This window comes from Fopius arisanus, unplaced genomic scaffold (genome assembly GCF_000806365.1).
Source record: "Fopius arisanus strain USDA-PBARC FA_bdor unplaced genomic scaffold, ASM80636v1 scaffold00044, whole genome shotgun sequence".
Classification (NCBI taxonomy): Eukaryota; Metazoa; Arthropoda; class Insecta; order Hymenoptera; family Braconidae; genus Fopius; species Fopius arisanus.
Window position 1 is genome coordinate 239,284 of NW_011887783.1, and position 19,035 is coordinate 258,318.

Genomic DNA, 19,035 nt, shown 5'->3' on the forward strand with positions numbered 1-19,035 from the left:
GGGGGGGGCTGCTCGATGTTTATTTACTCGAGAAAAAATGACGGGACGTCGTTAAATTTTTTTTGGGTAGAGACAAAGTCGTGTCCCTCGTGATATTGCCGGGCTATTTTATGGCTGGTATTTTATTGAATAGGGAATATTGGTTTCGATATTTTGCACACTCTTTTGAGGGTGGGTGCGCATGGATGGATTTTCAATAGCTAGGGGTTTGATGAAACAGAGGATTGATCATTTGTGAGTGTTTTGTAGTGGGTAGAAATAGAAATGAAAATCACGATTCAAACGTAATCCACTAAATCCAGGAAAAAGGGAATCGAAACGAAAATTTCACGCGTCACCACCGAAAAAACGGTTAAATTTTTGCACGACAGGATTTTTTTTCGCCTGTGAATTATTTTTTGCTGAATTAAAACGAATTGCAGGGGATGATGAAATTCAATATATATATTAATTCCAGGGATTATTCAAATTATTTAAAAAATTCCCATTTATTTATTTGTCTTGAAATAATTATAAGAGCAATTTTGGCGGAGGTTCTGTAATTTTTATCGGACTTTGATTTTCACTGGGGAATTACCCAGATACTCTCAAAAAGTTTTTCCGATTTTTCCCGGGCGAGGGGCAATAATTTAACGTCGAAGGACGATGCAAAAATGGGAAAACCGGAGAATGCGAATATCTGTGTCCAACGCCTCGAAGCGGAAGACTAATAAAACGAACCGACGGATATATATTCCCGGTAGATCGAATAGCTCTAGAAATACCTCATTCGATCGAACAACAAACAACCCTGGAAACACCATCATCTATTTGCATTCGAAACTAGTAGTTTCCTCGGTTTCGAATAATTGAGGTTAATCGACGTTCGTGGATTTCCATAGGAATTCACTTCACCAGATTATTTATCCGAATGCACATCTAACTCTCTGATTCGTCCACTAATACGACTGACACCAAACGATTCATCTCACTTGAAATTATTTAACTAATGAAAAATTAAATAAACTCGTTTTCATATAACGTCATTCGTTGTTCAAAAAATAAATTTAAAATTACGATTATTTTCTGTGTGAATATTATAATTATATATTATATATTATATATTACATATTACACTTAACGATGACTGCTGAGATCGATATGTAATGCCGATTAAATCGAAGAGAGAATAGAAGATAATGCGATCTCTCGAAATGTGTAAAGAAAAAATCGTGTTTATCGGATTTAAAGTACACAGAAATATTTAATAAAAATTATGTGTATTTTCCGTAATTCTGGAGCGAAATGTCGTAGGAAATTTTATGGAATTGTCACGTAATTTTTATCTGAAGACACGGAATTTGTTTGCGGTGTTCCGTAATTTTTATTTGAATTATCGATGAAAAATTACGATGCGGTCATTTAAATTTTTCGAATCGACTCCGAAATCGGTAAAAAAAAAACTGAAAGTTCCGTAATTTTTGTAAATATTTCTCTCCATGTAGATTAACTTCTTGTTTCGATTCGATAAATAATCGAATTAGAGAGAATGATTCAAAATAAGATCGAAGCCGACCGAAAATATACCGTTCGGTAGAATTGAATCCTCTGATAGTGAAAAGTTTAATGAAAAGACTGGAAAAAAGCATGATGAATGACAAATATCAACGGACCAGGAATATTGAATTGGCACGTGTTGAAACGGAAATAACATGCCTGGGAATGACAGTGCGGCACGCGGAAATTTTGTACTATCCCGAAATAACAGACCTGTTTTCCCTCTGCCATATATATTCACACCCGTATGAAGAATAAAATGAACGCCGGGAAATTATGGAAAACACTGAGGGACATTGAAAACCCGATCCCCTCGCATTCCACGGATATCGCGTCTATTCTGTCCACGAGCTTGCTTTTGTCAGATATGGAGAGAATTGTGTTTACAATAATCGAGATATCCGATATAAATCGACATTCTCCCCAATCGAATGGTATTAATGTAATATTCACTATACACCAAAAAAATTCATTCGAAAAATTATGAACTCAACCGAAAACCTTTTAAATTCGTAATTAAATTTTTTGGAAATTTTTTCCATTCTTTTTGGAAAAAATTTTTACATCGGTAAAAAAAAAACGAAAAATGATCCCGAAATTGTGACACGAGAGTTTGGAATCGATTGAATGGCTGCCAACATTCCACTGAACTCATTAAAATTTTGTGAAAACCACAGAACGCGATGGGCCATGGTATCTCAGAAATACTCACCATTCCCGAAAAAAAAAACTTTTCCACCCCAATTTGATTATTCAGACGAGTGAAGCGAAAGCAATTTCCCACCGCAAGCTTTTCCAATAATGCCCATCACTCGGACGGCCATTTCCCATGGAGTTGAGGGCCTGAAACAAAGCCTTTGAATGATATCCCAGGAGGATAATAAATTCCAAGAGCCAGTACTTCATCGAAGCGAAAGGATACCTGCAGCGTTCAATTACGAAAATTGAGCGCTCTTTGGTATTCTGATGAACCTTCCAAAGTCTTACCCTAGACTACGGTATCTTCTGTTGAGGTTGAAGTGGAAAAAGTGTTGCATCTCTTGAATAATCTCCACCTCCTGTTTAGAGCACTACACGTAATGAAGTAGATCCCAAAGGGTATGATAATTCCGAAAATTGGTAGCACGAAAGCAGCATTAAGACAAAATATTCGTTTTCAAAATATTCGTATAGAATTTCCGGTTGAAGTGGAAATAAAAATTGATCCTGCATTATAAATTCAATGGAATTCATCTCGTACTCGTCTTAAATTATTATTAAATTATTATTAAATGATTGAAATTGTCATGAATTAATTTTTTTTTGGGGTAATTTGTGAAATTATCGGTGGAATGTCCCGGGTGAAAAAAAATTGAAATCAGAATATTTTTTCCAAATTTTCAAAAAATCTGGAAAACTTTTCAGAAAATTTTGTTTTTGAAACAAAAAACAATCGAAAAACAAAACCATTGTATTTTTCTGAAATCTTTTGAACATTTTTTTTTTATTTGTTTTGGAAATTTTTTTTTATCATTTTCTAGAAATTTTTGCGAATATAATTTTTTTTGAATTATACTGTTATCTTACTTTTTTAATTTCTCAATATTTTCAAAAAATACGCCATCTAAATTATAAAAAAAGGTTTTCTATTTAAATTTTCGAAAAAGAAAAAAAAATGTTTTATTTTCCGAATTTTTTTTGTTTCAAAAAACAAATTTCTGAAAAGTTTTCCAGAAATTTTTTGAAAATTTGGAAAGAATAAAAATAATATATTCCGATTACAATTTTTTTTACCCATGGTGCTAAAGACATTTGGAATGGACAAAGACGTAGAGAAAATTTGCGCAGCTATCAGGAATGCAGGCCCTTTTCAGAATATTCAGTGCTTACTCGCATAAACGGAACTGCTCCAGAAGTACTTTACCCTCAATTCCTTCTGGACACACTTGGAATACATAGCAGTCTAGAAATAACCAGGCCCTAGGTAAACAACACTTGGATTTCGCTTAATAAACAAGAATTTATGGTACAGCGGTGCCTCCAGAATACACAATTGCGTTCTTTTATTCGTTTTGTCTCATTTTCCCGCACTCGTGCGATTTAGTTAACGTAGAAAATCGATTAACGGACATTTAACAGACGCACCAGGAGATAATCGTCTAGCATCGGTTTCGTCGGGCTTCCTTACCAATATCTAGATGTGTCGACTGCACTTTGCTCTCTCAAGAGGAATTCGAGATGAACGGAATTAGGAGGGTGAGACTATCGATTGCAATGTCGTTATTTCCTTGTCGCACTTCCGGTAAAAAATCGAGGTGTTCGTGATTGCCTTGTGTCGAGGCAATTAGAACGACGGATGAGGTGGAAGAAGAAATTTGTAAAAAGGGTACAGTGAAATTCCCAGCGCCTCAGAGCACAGGAATGAGCCAATTTGTTTGGGATATTGCGAGCGAATTATTATGAATAAATTTCATGGGAAATTGTTATTGGAGGCGATCGGTACAAATTGCCGGGGTAATGGGGAATGTTTCCTCGATGGTAAACAGCTTCTTATTGGAACGTACTCCCGGCTTTCTTCAGCCATGATGAAAATACTGATCAATATTGATCTTTTGCCAATAATTCCGCATTCCCTGTCATCTGTACTCGAGGTTTTTTTTGTCGAGAGGCTAGTCACTTGGGAAATCACTCAACCACTCGATATCAAATCCGCAAATAAATCATTGAAATTAATAAATCATTGTTATCTGTAATCGAATTTCATTTTTTTTCTCATTTTCAAAATAAACACGAAAATTAGTGTTGAAGTTTTTAATGAACATTTTTTAATTGAAGTGAAATTGAAAAAAAAAAAGAATGCATGCTAGCATAACATCGAACGCGACAAATCGTAATTTGTCGCTCATATTAAATTAATAAATCATTGTTATCTGCAATCGAATTTCATTTTTTTTCATTTTCAAAATAAACACGAAAACAAGTGTTGCAGTTTTTAATGAACATTTTTTAATTGAAGTGAAATTGAAAAAAAAAAAGAATGCATACTAGCATAACATCGAACGCGACAAATCGTAATTTGTCGCTCATATTAAATTAATAAATCATTGTTATCTGCAATCGAATTTCATTTTTTTTTTCATTTTCAAAATAAACACGAAAACTAGTGTTGAAGTTTTTAATGAACATTTTTTAATTGAAGTGAAATTAAAAAAAAAAGAATGCATACTAGCATAACATCGAACGCGACAAATCGTAATTTGTCGCTCATATTTCGTAGCAATTATTAAATTAATAAATCATTGTTATCTGCAATCGAATTTCATTTTTTTTAATTTTCAAAATAAACACGAAAACTAGTGTTGAAGTTTTTAATGAACATTTTTTAATTGAAGTGAAATTAAAAAAAAAAAAAAAGAATGCATACTAACATAACATCGAACGCGACAAATCGTAATTTGTCGCTCATATTTCGTAGCAATTATTAAATAGAAACGAAGGAGAGCAACGAGTGGAAAATTAGTGCTCCCTCCGGGCGATAGAATGAGAAAATTAATAGGATTTTCCCATGGATAAAGAATGAAAAAAAAAACATGGTGTTATATTGTGGAACTATAATTTCCCGTCTCGGTACAGTACACATTGCCACCCCCAATCGGGCTAACGAAGTGGCGTATCGGCGGGACGTAACGTCAAGTTGGAATAATTATTGCAATGTACCACTGTAATTCCTCGGTACTGCATCTACCACCGCAGTACATATATACACGATAGCATTAATTTAATGCCACATTCCGGTTACAACAGCGCCCCACCCAACTATTCTCAATTATCAACTGCTGCATGAACGACAATTTACGTATTTTATTAATACATTTATTATCCGATTTTCCGTTTCAATAATTAACATACTCGATTATTGAATGTCGAATGAATAATTCAAGGGGATAGTTCCATAAATTGACATTTGTAATGTAGATTGCCACCGGTATTATTCTCGTTGGGTAATTTTTACACTTCAACATTTCTGTTTCCAATGCCAACTTCGTGAATAATTTAGACATACCCTTATGAATTAATGCAAATTGGCAAACTTATGGGAATTCACGATTGACGGATCTTGTTAATTAATTCTACGGGTAGATGCTAATTAGATTAGATTATAGAATTAGTTTTCGCTCCCTGGAGATGAATTTATTGATTGCGAGCCATTCGGTATTTTGAAAATCCGTTGAAATCGGTAATTTTTTTTTTAAACAACTGTCGCTGTTTGTTTTTTTTATTACAAATATTCAATTCATACATTTTACGTGCCGCTAATATCTCACGAATACCCGGAAAACGCAATTTCCACTTGTCCTCAATGCTGAGAATTGGATCTTGCTGTACGTGACTCAGTTCGAAATTCTCACGATCATTGGATGTGCAAAATTATGTTTCCATCCCTTTTAGAATGGGATTGAATCGTGCTGTACAGAAATTTTATCCGAAATTCACTGTTGGCTCTCCACTTATTTCAATAATCCCCTTTCATCTGAACTGACAAGAACCTCTCGACAAATATCCGCTTCCGATTTTGATGAAACTTGATTATATTATCTCTCAAGGACATCACCAATTTGCCACCTAGAGACAGTATTTAAATGAATTTTTCACGATGAAATTGACGTCATCCTGCGATCCGGTAAAATATCAAATTTTTTGTACCGATCCTTGGTTTTGATAAATAGTTTCACCAGTGAAAACAACAACACTTTCCCGGAAAAAAATTAATTCAAGAATCTTTTCACTTTTCTCATCATCATCAGCATATGAATCTGCTGGACTCAGCGATAAACAAAAACCGTGAATGAAACTGGAGTAATGCACCTTTCGGTACACAATGGGAACAAAAGTGCATCCATAATCCCAACAATGGGCCAAAGTTTCGGACTTTTCTGACGAGGGTCACTCAATTTGCATTAATTTTAACTTTACAGATAATCGGAAAATGGTACGTGATAGAAATTCTCCACCACAGAGCGTCACCGACACTTCCATCACCGACGAGAATACCACCGATAGTCCAGGACACGTGTCCAATTGTTGGGATTCGACGGGGACGTCGAGAGGAACGATCTGGAGAAATTCTGAGACTTCTCTGGACTGAGGGAATGGGAACCATCGAGTATACATTCGAAGTTACCGATCTCAAAAATGATCCCGGATACTGGAGATCGAGTGGCCGTCAAAATGGTAAATATCATTCACTAGCATATCGATTTTAATCGATCAATCAATCGCGATTTATTTTTATTTTTATTTTTTATTTCCACTGTACGAAGTAAAATTTGTTTTCACTCGATTTTTCCATTTCTCCTGGCATCCCGAGTAAAAAAAAATTGTAATCAGAATATTTTATCCAAATTTCCAAAAAATTTCTGGAAAGCTTTTCAAAATTTTTTTTTTTGAAACAAAAAAAAATGGGAAACAAAATAATTGTATTTTTTGGAAATGTTTGAAAAGTTTTTCAAAAATTTGTTTCGGCCATTTTTTAAAATAATTTTCTAGAAATTTTTGCGAATATAATTTTTTTATTAATTATACTGTTTTCTTACTTTTTCAATTTTTCAATATTCTCAAAAAAATACGCAATTTAAAATATAAAAAAAACCTTTTCTGAAAAGTTTTCCAGAAATTTTTTGAAAATTCGGAAAAAATATTCCGATTACAATGTTTTTTTTTCCCAGGATGTCAAATTTACCGCGGTAATTTTTCATCTCGTATAATAAATATTAAATTACCCAGGATTGTTTGTCCACCGATCCGGGGTGATCATGACGGATTGAATGAGTAGCAAAATGGGTGTAGGTGGAAGGGATCGGTGGCATGTTCCTGGAAAACTATGTGTGAGGGGAATGAAGAATTGAGAGGTGGAAAGTTTTCCAACTCCGTTGGAGCGAATTGAATTGAACGATCGTGGGAAATACACGTCAGGTGGTATCAACTCCCCCGAGTTTTACCCCACCAAAAGGTAGTGAACCTCTCATTCTCGTCCCAAAACAAACAATTTGCTATTGTTTTTAGAACACTGGAGTCACCTAGCACTTGGCAATTCCACATTACATTCAAGTCCGTCCGGTTGAAATGCTTTAAAACCTACAGAAGACAATTCGCGGTTCAATTAACGATTCAAGTAGAAAAATCAACGCGAATCAGACAGCCGTACCAATTTCCGCGTGAATCATACTTATTCTCTTTAATTCATCTATTTCTCATCATGACTATGTAATTCGCATAATTATCAGTCTCGTAACATTGAACTCCCGTTGTGAATCGATTCAGGGGCATTGTTATACGATTATGTAATCGACATCAGTGATGGATTTAACGATTCAATAATTTAATGATCGAGGGAATTCCAATGTTCATTGAATAATGAAAACAACATTCCGCACTGGCAGTGTTAATTTATGCGCTCATGGCGCTCTCCATAACTCAATTAATATTCCATATTTCAGAGCAGACCGTCAAATTGAAATAGAAAAAAAAAAATTTGATAATGGAGATAATTTCAAGAGCATTTTCCGGGTTGTTTAAAGGGTGAAAAAGTTGGCATTATTGAAAAGTTGGTCTTTACTTTTCCACTGGGGAGTGGAAGTTGAAGTTGGAAGAGCCATCCGGGGTTATAACTACCTCGATGGAGTGATAAAAAATCTATCGAAATAGGTCATGTACTCGAGACGCACTGACGGTTATAAACCACATGGAATATTTACCGATATATGTGTCGATGGTACATATATTCGGGTTAAATTCATGTCTCTCGTGCGTGGTAAAGTTTAGAACTCCGTTGGGCACATAAATTGGATTAACGATCCGATTCGACACTGGTACGTGTGCATGGCAAAGACATACCTTTAGCTTCGGTGGCAATCCGATATTCGAAGATTCGTGGTAGTTTGCGTCGATTGGTGGGTGTGATAACAGCAAGAATCCGGAGGATCGCCAATCGGTTGAGCGTATCGTTAATTGCAAAAAAAAATTCATTGCGATATTTAGAATAAATTATGGAACAACCGATTGTAGATTTTTTTTCCGATTGCAGAAGGGATTATGAAAATTTAAGGAGTAGCACCGGAAATTTAGATTTTCTCAGAGTTGGAGATATTTATAACTACGAACTGGTGGATAAAACTTCGGTACAAATAGCATTAAATCAGCACCTCGAAAAAATCGGAAAGTTCTCCACAAAAAAAAAAGAAAATATTGATAATGCGTGAGCTATAGCCACTAACTTTTCAACATCCTCCACTGTAACAACTCGATAGAAATCTTTGACTCTGTTCTCAATTTATCTTTTTTTTTCATTCCACTTTAAAAATTCTTTTCACTTGTTATCGAACTACTTGTACATGCGCTGAAATACAGAGTCCCGTCAATATGAAAAAATTCGAGGAAAGAATACGCGAGTTGTAGATTTTTTTCAGAAGAGATATTGGATTTCAAGAGTATGTACAAGTTTTCTTTTATGTGAGTTTTTTCTTTGAATTCCTTGTCTTGTTAAAATGTAATAAAATATTGAAAATAAACGACCGGATTAAAATAATTCAGAAAAAAAAATCCACCCCAATACATTCACCATCAATTATTTTTTTTCAATTCCCAGAAAAATCATAAAAAAAAATTGTAGAATAACCCGGAAAAAATCCGTAATGCTCGCGTAACATTCTTTTATTGAATATCCCACTCCCTGCATAATTAAAAAAATATTGCGTAATTTCTGGTGAATTTATCTCACTCTGCAGTACTCCAAATGAAAAATCAATTTCGTCAGCAGATCGCCGGCTTTCACAGCTCTATACACTTTTAATTACCCGATGTTACCTATAGAAAGCTCATGGACTTCCCAGAATAGTCGTCCCAAGATAGTTCATTCAGTGGAAGCGCAAGTATATCTCATTGGCACCAAGAAGTGGTCGGTAGACCTGAAGTGAGTAGGTCTGGAAGTCATTCCGATAATTGAAATCCCAGAGGTTATCTAACGATCTTAGTAAATCTTCCCTTTGCCAGGATGTCCCCTATATATGTCTCAAGATATATAGATCTTGATTTTGACCCAACTGTGGAGAATAAAAGTCCTTTCAAAATCTCCTATCGCAGATCTACCCGAACCCCCGGAAAATTGTACACCCCTGGAAATTATGGGGATTCTGCAATTGTTGTAACGATTACACACAGAATGAACATCTAGTTGCAAAATTGCCAGATGCTCCAGTGCAAAATTGCCAGATGCTCCAGTGCAAAATTGCCAGATGGCGATTTTTTTGAAAATGTCTTTTTGATTCTTTGTCGCTATCAATCACGCGAAATCGATAACGCGAAGTCGATAACGCGAATGACTGATGCTTTTACAAATTAAAAAAATGAATTGCAAAAATATTATCAAATGGATTAATCCGGAATTGCTTGTTTGCCTCTGCGAATACCTTTTGAACAATAAAACATCCCTGGAATTTCCAGTAATTCCTATTAAATTTTTCTCTCCCGTGCGCGTATTCCATTTTTCGAAATATCTTCGCTGGAGATATAACGGACATTCTCCTGATAAATATCTAGTGCGGAGATAAATTTTTAACAGCGTGTATACCAATTTGAAAAGTGATAACCGAGATAGGGAATTATTCTCTGAATAACTGGCGTCGTTAGCGCCCAACTCATCAGTGAATCCCCTCATGTTGTACGCGACGTGGAAAATGGGGAAAATAGATGGTGAAAAAAAAAACGGGGAAAAGGGGAAAATCTTTTTTTCTCTCATTTATGCGAATGAACGTCAACCGTCATATCGGGACCGGATATCCCAGGGGTGTGTTTCACCTGCGGTAATTTTTCATTCGAACCATCTGGATTTTCAATGGAATAATTGCAAGTGACGTCATATATCTGTGAGCATTCACTTTCTCGAAGTACACCACACTAATTAGAGTGATAGTGGAGAGAGGGATATTTCTGTTTTCATTTTTATTTTTACTTCAATTTTCCTAGCTCGTTGCAAACGAGTTTAATTGACGCTCGTGTCTTTTTGCTTTTTCTATTGGAAACGCTCCATTCATCCATTTCCGGATCCATTTTGTATTTTTTTCATTCGGAATTGTAACCTTTTGTTTAATTTCTGTGGTTTCATCGATCTCATTAATACCAGCGCCAGTGAATTCTCAGTATCGAGAGATTTCATCAATTATTTTATACAACAACGTAATGTATTAATAATAATAATAATGTAATGGATTGGAGTGCGGAAACATGAAGAGGTGAAAAAATAAAAATAAAAATGGATGAATGAAATCAATTTTTTTTTACGGTGAAAATAGGGCCCAATGAGACTCATTTGAAAGACACATTTGAAAAGGAAAGATTCAATACTACACGGAGAGAAATATTTAGTAAAAATTACGGAACTTTCAGTTCACTTAGCGATTACGAAGTTGATTCGAAAAGTTTAATTGACGGTATCGTTATTTTTCACCGATAATTCAGATAAAAATTACGGAACACCGCGGAAAAATTCTGTGACTTTAGATAAAAATTACGTGACAGTTCCGTAAAATTTCCGACAACCACATTTCGCTCCAGAATTACGGAAAATACACGTAATTTTTATTGAATATTTCTCTCAGTGTAGTTTTTTATTTTAATTATCAGTTTTACTCTGTCGATATCACACAAAAAAATGAAATTTAAATTTGGTTGATTACAAAGGTTTTATTCGGAAGCAAAAATAGAGAACAATTGTGGGATTTGAGTATAATAATTCTCGGCTGCTGACTGGTTTTCATTAATGAAAATCCACCACCGTAGCTCTCACCCGCGGTTATACTTTGCTAATTAGTGCGATGGGAACAATTAGACTGAAGATGAGACGGAATTTTATGAAGGATGTGAAGTTGCTAATGAGGGTTCTAAAGGGTCGCATTAATTTTCAGCAAAAACTTAATAATCTTAGTGACATGGAGCTTGAACAATCCCGTACATATCGATAATTACATCCGTAAATTTAATCCAGATCTCAAGATTTAATTAACAATCAAATTAAATTAACACCTTTTTACCCCATTTATATCAATATACAAATGGTTTAAATGATTTTTAATGGATTGTATATTTATTGTAATTATTTTTCAAGGGGAATGTTCTCGGTGAAAATCTTTGGGTAATTTCTTTAATTAATATTTTATGTAAAAAAATATATATATTGAAATAGAATGACTGTGAGGGTTTGATGATTGCGGTCAGTGGACTAAACCCAGATCGATTATCATAGCAAGTCCCTGGCAGACATTGTCGTTGACGAGATTGTCGGCACCCGGGTGCGGCTTAATGGATCCATATACACACACAGTCCAGAGAGTATTGTCCCATGTACCATGACCACGTAACACATATAAATATATATAATACACAAAATGTCAGATTGATCCGGATGGTGCGTGCTGCGGGCGAGGCCATAGACATTTGCGGTAATATGTGACAATGAAAATCATTGGGTCTCTACCTTTTGAAATGACCTGATGCCAAATGAACCGATGGCAATCATACGTCAACCAGCTGGTCTACACCTGGTCGACCTGTCATCATTGTTTGATGGGATTGCCCCAAATTCGGATCATGGAGTTCACGGTTGATAGCAATTGTTACATCATTATGGATTTAGTTAATTGATTATCTTGTCAATGACTGGTTATTTCACTGTATCATCATGTGATTATATTGCAGCGGAATTTTGTCGATAAAAATATCAATGATGAATTATAAATTGGAAATTAATTTAGGAATGTTAGGAGAAATGGAGAAAGGAATTTTGGTGAATTCGTTACTGATTGTTGATTGGAATTGACTGATTGGGAAAATATAGAAATTCCTTTTTATTTTTGTGTGCAGGTACTCTGACGGAGGATCCAAATAAAAATTACAGTCAATTCAAGGGAACGGTTCACGTGATGAAAGCGGTGATGCAAGAAATGCTCCTGACCTTCTGCTCGGGTTACCAGGGTAATCAATTCTATTCCATTCTTCTGGGTCGACAGCACAAACTCGAGAGAGGCACCAAGAGCATCCACGAGCTGTTGGAACATCGAAAGATCATGATCTCCAGCGTTCAATCGACTTGCGCCAAAGGCACTGGTGCTTCAATCCAAGGGAGCAACACCGTCGTCATCCTCATGGCAACAATTGCCCTAGCTATTCTCAGGTTCCTTTCACCCACGTTCAGTTCTAATAACTGGTAATGACTCGAATATTACAAATAAATATTTGTCAAATTGATAAAAATTTTAACAGAGTTTTGTCTTTGAAAGTGGAAGTGTCCATCTATTGTCCAACAAATTCGGCAATTACTCTTGTATTTGTTGAATTTATTATAATAAAAAAAATTCGCCTATATTTCATTCCGATGTGTTCTGATGACGCGAATCCGTTGGATATTGGAAACGGTTTTTCTGGGTGAGGATCTTGTGAAGAGTAGAGATAACAGAGATAAATTATTGCTAAGAATCACAGATAATAAATGGGGAGATTTACTTTGAGAGAATTCTCCCGCAGAGGCTAATCGTCGTTAAATGCGTTAGGTTTTAAATCGATGGCACTTTATTCCTTCATTCATTGATGAAAAAAAAATAATGTGAGAGTGATGGTAACAATAAATTTTACCCCTCCAATGTTACGTTTAAAGTTCTCCTCTAGAGTGTTTATTAATGTGAAAATGCTCGAGATTATCGATATAATATCATAGTATATAACCCGTACACAAGATATATGGGTCTAATATATTATATGTATGAAGCCACTGGTCTACATAGCGAAATGTGTGAGTGTGTTAATCTGCTTTGCGTTGTCATCAATTTTTCCGACAATTTATTAAACATGTCAGAATCTATTTTGGTAATTTAATTGCTAATGCATCCAAAGAGTATATTTCAGTTATAAATACTGTCATTCCGTAGATTAAGTTGACTATTTATACGATCACCGTAAATTGTCCGGTTAAATTTTTATTATTTATTATAATTTTAATGGAAAGGTGAGAAAGACATGAATAAAGTGTGAAAATAATGAAATGGTGAATAAATTTATACGTCCCTGAAGAAATTGAAATATGAAGTCAGAAGCAAGTCAACCAGTGGATTATGTAGTGGAGGAGTCGAGTAAAGAGGGTCCAATAATTAAGGTTAATTGTACGATTAACCCCACCCTCATCACAGTCACAGATGGTTCAACATGCTCTAGAAATGTTTCTGTCGAATGTTCTAGTCGAATTTTTTCAGAAGTTACTTCCAGTCGGAAACAATTGGATAATTCCTCTTTTCCTCCCACCAATCTATACAAAAATAAAATATATAACATAAAAAATAGACGGGATAAATAATACAATAATAATAATCGATGATTCTATATAACAAATAATTTAATAAATAATCCATGCAAATTCTGACCGCACCATTTATAATTCATATTCCTGGAAGGATTATTCTTTCGCGATTAATTAACTTAATTAAATTTTTAACAGGATACATAACAAGAAAAGTATATAATACAAGCGCTCACAATGAGTTTTTGCCCCAAGGCCGTCAGTTGAGATTATTTTCTCTAGAAATTCTTGAGTACAAATTCCCCAGGTTCTTTCTGCTGTGCGTATTTTTTATTGAAAGAATGAAATTGATGTATCCCGGGAAAAATGCAACGGACATAAATATTTAATTACCAGTAATTTCTGAATTGTTTACCTTCAGGGATATTTTTCTCATTTCAAATAGAATGAAAAATGAATTCTTGTTTCGCAGTGAAGTACATTCAAAACAATTTCAATAAATCACGGATATATCCAGGAATGGAATTCAGGCATATATTCCACGAAGACGACGCGATTTCCATCGGAAAAACTGACAGACATAACGATTCATAAAAATCCTTGAAAACCAGATTTTACTCACTTTTCCCAGCATTGCAAATTCTTTTTCTCCTTATCTCGATCCATTGCTGCCCGTTACCACGTCACTAGAACCTTTGTCATGTCGTTGAAAAAGAGTAAAAAAAAAAGGGGGAAAAAAAGGCAGAGGGCAGGTTTGGGGTGGAAGGAAGCACAAAAGGCAATATGAACCTGATGCCAGTACCGAGGGTAAAAAAAAAAAACGAGGAGATGGTGGATGGATGAAAGGTCCGAGGTTTCATTGAAAAGAAACTGGGAATGGAGTCTCTTTTACAGGATGGATGAGGATGAGTTCACCTCAGGTGAAATTACTATATTGAGAGATCGAGGAGATTGACTCCCGGAGTCAATGCTGGTGGTAAATTGATAGGGAAGTGACGGTGAATTCAAAGTTTTGCAGAGTTGATCTTCGAGGGGCACCAAGTGATGAAGGGGGAATTGACTTATCAATTGGTAGTTCAGTATTCAGTGACTGGTGAAAGAATTCTATCATCATCTTTTATTTTTTCATCCCCAGTATACCATTACAATCAACAAAATTCAATAAAAATGATCTATTCCAGTCAATAGAAGGGAATAGATCGATGGAGTTGATGCAAATGGAAAATACAACTCATTCGAATATATATTGCCAATTCATTATCAAATACTGAAGGAATGATTGATGTTATGGCACTTATATTTTAATGTGAAAGGATGTGCTTGGGGATGATTTTCAGTTAAGGGATGCGAATGACGAGGGGATGGGGTGGAATAGGACTGGCCAAGCTGGCGCCAGTCTGGTGTATTTGGAGGATCTCGTTTTCTTCGTGGAAAATATCTTCTTTTATATTTCGCATTCGGTACGATGAGTCTCAAGTGGCAGGTAAAAAAAGAAGGTTGAACATGCTGTGATTGACGACGTCAGGAGGTCGGTACGTTGCCAGGATAGGGAGTGGAGAAAAAAAAATATTGGGTGAGGGTTGGAGAAGAAAAAAAAAAGGGGAGACGGTCGATAGAGCCCAGTTGGTGGGTGCTACCAAGAGGTATATAAAAGTAAACACATTTGCTCTTGGATCTCTTTCTACATAAATCTGCCTCGTTACTCCAGTTTATTTCCTCTGACGCCTCTTTTACGGTACCACCAGGGGAAAGCAGTGATTTCCGTTTTTAATAATCGGATGATTCTTCCCTTTTCGATTAATTATTGTTAAATAATATGATTATTAAACATTTTTATTCGCTAAAATTAGCGATTAAGAGCGAATCGTGTGATAATTATTCGTGTGAGATTTCAAATAGAATTTAATGTGAGTATATATTTTTTTGAAAAAAAAAAGAAAGTCTTTTTCTCGACAATTTATCGAAATAAGAGGAACAAGCAATTACATCATTGACTTCACTCGTTGGTATGCTACTGCTGAATTACGTGGGCGTATTTCCAGCTTCTGTAACTCGATGTGCAATTACGAATTGTTATGAGATAATACGCCGCCGGGGAAAATGCAGAGGCATCCTCTTTATTTATTTATTCACATCTTGACTGAACCTCACGTGAGTTAAATAATGGAGATTGCCGAGGGGATTGTGGGGCATTTACCGCATCCAGTTGGAATTCTTTAATATATCAGTATAAAAAATTCCGTGATTCATAAGCTTTGTTTAAATAATGACGTATGCCTCGGTGAATTAAAAACTAATGATTTCCATCCCCAGAGAAAAATCGAAAGATCTCAACTCCTAAAAAAAATCCATTCCCCGTACCTGCACAAATGATTTATTTAAATAATCATTGGCATGGAAATTTCCATCTGAAAGATTTCTCTAAACAATTAACCAAAAATGACAGCAACAGATGTTGCCAGTGCTTGAACAGCGTCGAGATGCGGAAATTTTTAGTTAGCTCCCAAAAACTATTAAACCCAATGCAAGGGGAAAAAAATGGAGGGGTGAGTAAAAATGACCGGGGAGGGATGGAAAAAGTGGAATATTAATTAAACACTGCGGTGTACACCTGATGCTGACAATCTCAACGGGAGGCTGCATGGACCCTGAGGGATTCATCATGGCGTCGCTGTGATACCATGGATCGTTAATCTCCCAGGCTTTACCTCTGAAACGAACGTAAATGTCGTCATTCGATTACCATGGAAATCGTTAAATGGTAACAAGAATCTTCCAGTTTATAGGGCCAACACTATTTCCTCCTCTTTATCCCACCACTATCTTTCGGCAGTATTTCGGAATTTAGAAAGCAAATTCCAAGTGATGGAGGTAATAACACCCCAGGCGAGTCTTTAATTGAGAATTAAAATGAGAAAAGAAATTGATTATTTAAAAAATTGCCTTCAGAAGCCGATCACTATCAGTATCACTTATCAGTGTGCGTGAAATTTTTCGCTGTACAACATTTTAATTCGGATTAATAAACAAAAGGGGATAATAGTCGAGTGATATTTTGAAATCAATTTGATTTCCAATATTTTCAATCTCCTCTGCTCGCAACTCGAAGCATCATTTATTTTTATTTTCAATTTCCACAGTGAAAAAAAAAATTACAGCAATTATCGATGGAGTCCTCCATCGCTTGGGGATTTTCATCAAAAGAATCCCTTTTATTGGAGCCGATTTTTTTTTTCCGGTAAACACGTTTTTACCTCATCCTCGTGGGTATGATCGAGTGGAAACACTTGTGCCCAATCATCCGTTAAAAATTACGCTCGCTACACCGTGAACAATTGAATTGTCCCGCGATGAGGTAACCACCGCCCCCAACGGAAACGTTAACATGGCTTTCATTATCTTAACAAAGTAGAAAAATCCCCGAGGGAAACTACTTCCTTTTTTAGAAAAAAAAAAAAAATTACGTAATGGATAACTCTACGTGGAAATTAAATAGCGGATCGACCTAAATATCCGCATTACAGGGAATAAGTGATCATTTATGAAAAAAAAAAAATTCCAAGTCCTGTTACCTTCGCCCTAGTCCCCCCAAGCCCAATAAATCTCTCTAAAACAATATAATAATAAAATCTAAAGTGATTGTCTGTTTATCCATCAACAACCTCAAACCCCACCCCCTCTCCATTAATATTCTCATCGGATTCTCGCAGACTCGAGTCATCGGATTAATTGATTTCAACGAGCCCACAGGAACCGACAACTTCAACTCATCCATTTCTAACCACCCGAGAGGTCCTCAAACGCTTCTCTGACCCTCGGTCCCGTAAACTCCTGAAATTCCCGTTTCTACGTTTCGCTGATATAAACCGAAGTGGATCCCTCCACTTGCTCGGTAACTCGAACTAGACGATAAGCACGTGTCCTGTCGAGTACAATATCCCCCAAGTGAAATCGAATCGAGTCTCACAACCCACAGTAAATATACCCTCCACCAAAATTTTTCATCCATTTTTCATTTATTTATAAATAGTAATTGTCAATCAATTGTCATTGAATAATTGAATTTTTTTCCTAGCATCAGATGTCTCACAAATAAAAAAATTGAGAGAATTCATTTAATTTATATTAGTCGGGTGGTAAATATATAATGACATTATATATTTATTTAGTTTCCATTTTTCATTTATTTATAAATAATAATTGTCAATAAATTGTCATTGGATAATTGAAATTTTTTCCTAACATCAGATGTCTTGTAAATCAGAAATTGAGAGAATTCATTTAATTTATATTAGTCGGGTGGTAAATATATAATGACATTATATATTTATTTAGTTTCCTCTCCACGAACGAACCCCGTCATCCCTTCATTTCCAAGAGTTTACAGACGAAATAGAAACGAGGACACCTATTTGTGAACACAACTGGGAATTCAGGGGTTGTATGGGGTAAGCCCGAATTGGTTACTCTGGTCTTGTGAAATTGAACTAGAGGACATACTCTTTACCTTTTCTGAGTACACGAAGAGACTCTCTCGGGTTCTCTTCCTATCCATTCTCACCATCTCTGCACACCCCATTCTCCATTCCCCACTCCCTATTCCCTATTCCCCACTCCTGTTCCTGTTCCAACCATAACTACTGTCCAACCTTGGGGGCAAGGGCTGGTGGGGGGTTCCCAGAATTCAAGTGCCGACAGAAGTGGGGGAATAAAGAGTGGGGGGTCAAATATATATGGAGTACGGGAGGCATCCATAATTCGTTGTATCGCGTACGTCGGGGGAAATTCACGTGCTATTAATTTCCTCTCTCTGAGAATATACACGGTTTTATGCTATATATTAACGTTAACACACCGGATGAATGAATCTACGAGATACAACCCAGAACTCCCACCTTCCTCTATTTTTGTCACCCTTTTTTTCACTTTTGTTCTGCTTATTTTTTCGGGAAAAAACTGGAAAAATAATTGCAGACGCGCAACGAGGGGAGGGGGGATGAATTAATCCACATGTTTGGGAGACTTTTTGTTGATGCTGATGAGGGATGTTTCGCTGTTCTGTTCGAATACGTCGAACAATGACAGTGGAGTGGTGCTTTGAAAGGTTGAAAAGGAAAATGCTACGGGAAATGAAGGGCGAGCGGACTATTCCGGGGAATGGGAGTGAAAATAATGCAGAG

General features: G+C 35.8%; 1 protein-coding gene across 3 annotated transcripts in view; it reads left to right on the top strand.

The window, feature by feature from the left end:
* Positions 1–13,588, top strand: part of LOC105267064 (uncharacterized) — a 28,176-nt gene extending 14,588 nt beyond the window's left edge. For all 3 annotated transcript variants that reach the window (XM_011305671.1, XM_011305669.1, XM_011305670.1), the window contains 2 exons: positions 6,492–6,747; positions 12,430–13,588. In XM_011305671.1, the coding sequence (XP_011303973.1) occupies positions 6,492–6,747; positions 12,430–12,776 (603 nt within the window). In that variant the 3' untranslated portion in view covers positions 12,777–13,588. The remainder of the gene's footprint in view (positions 1–6,491; positions 6,748–12,429) is intronic.
* Positions 13,589–19,035: the final 5,447 nt, after the last annotated feature.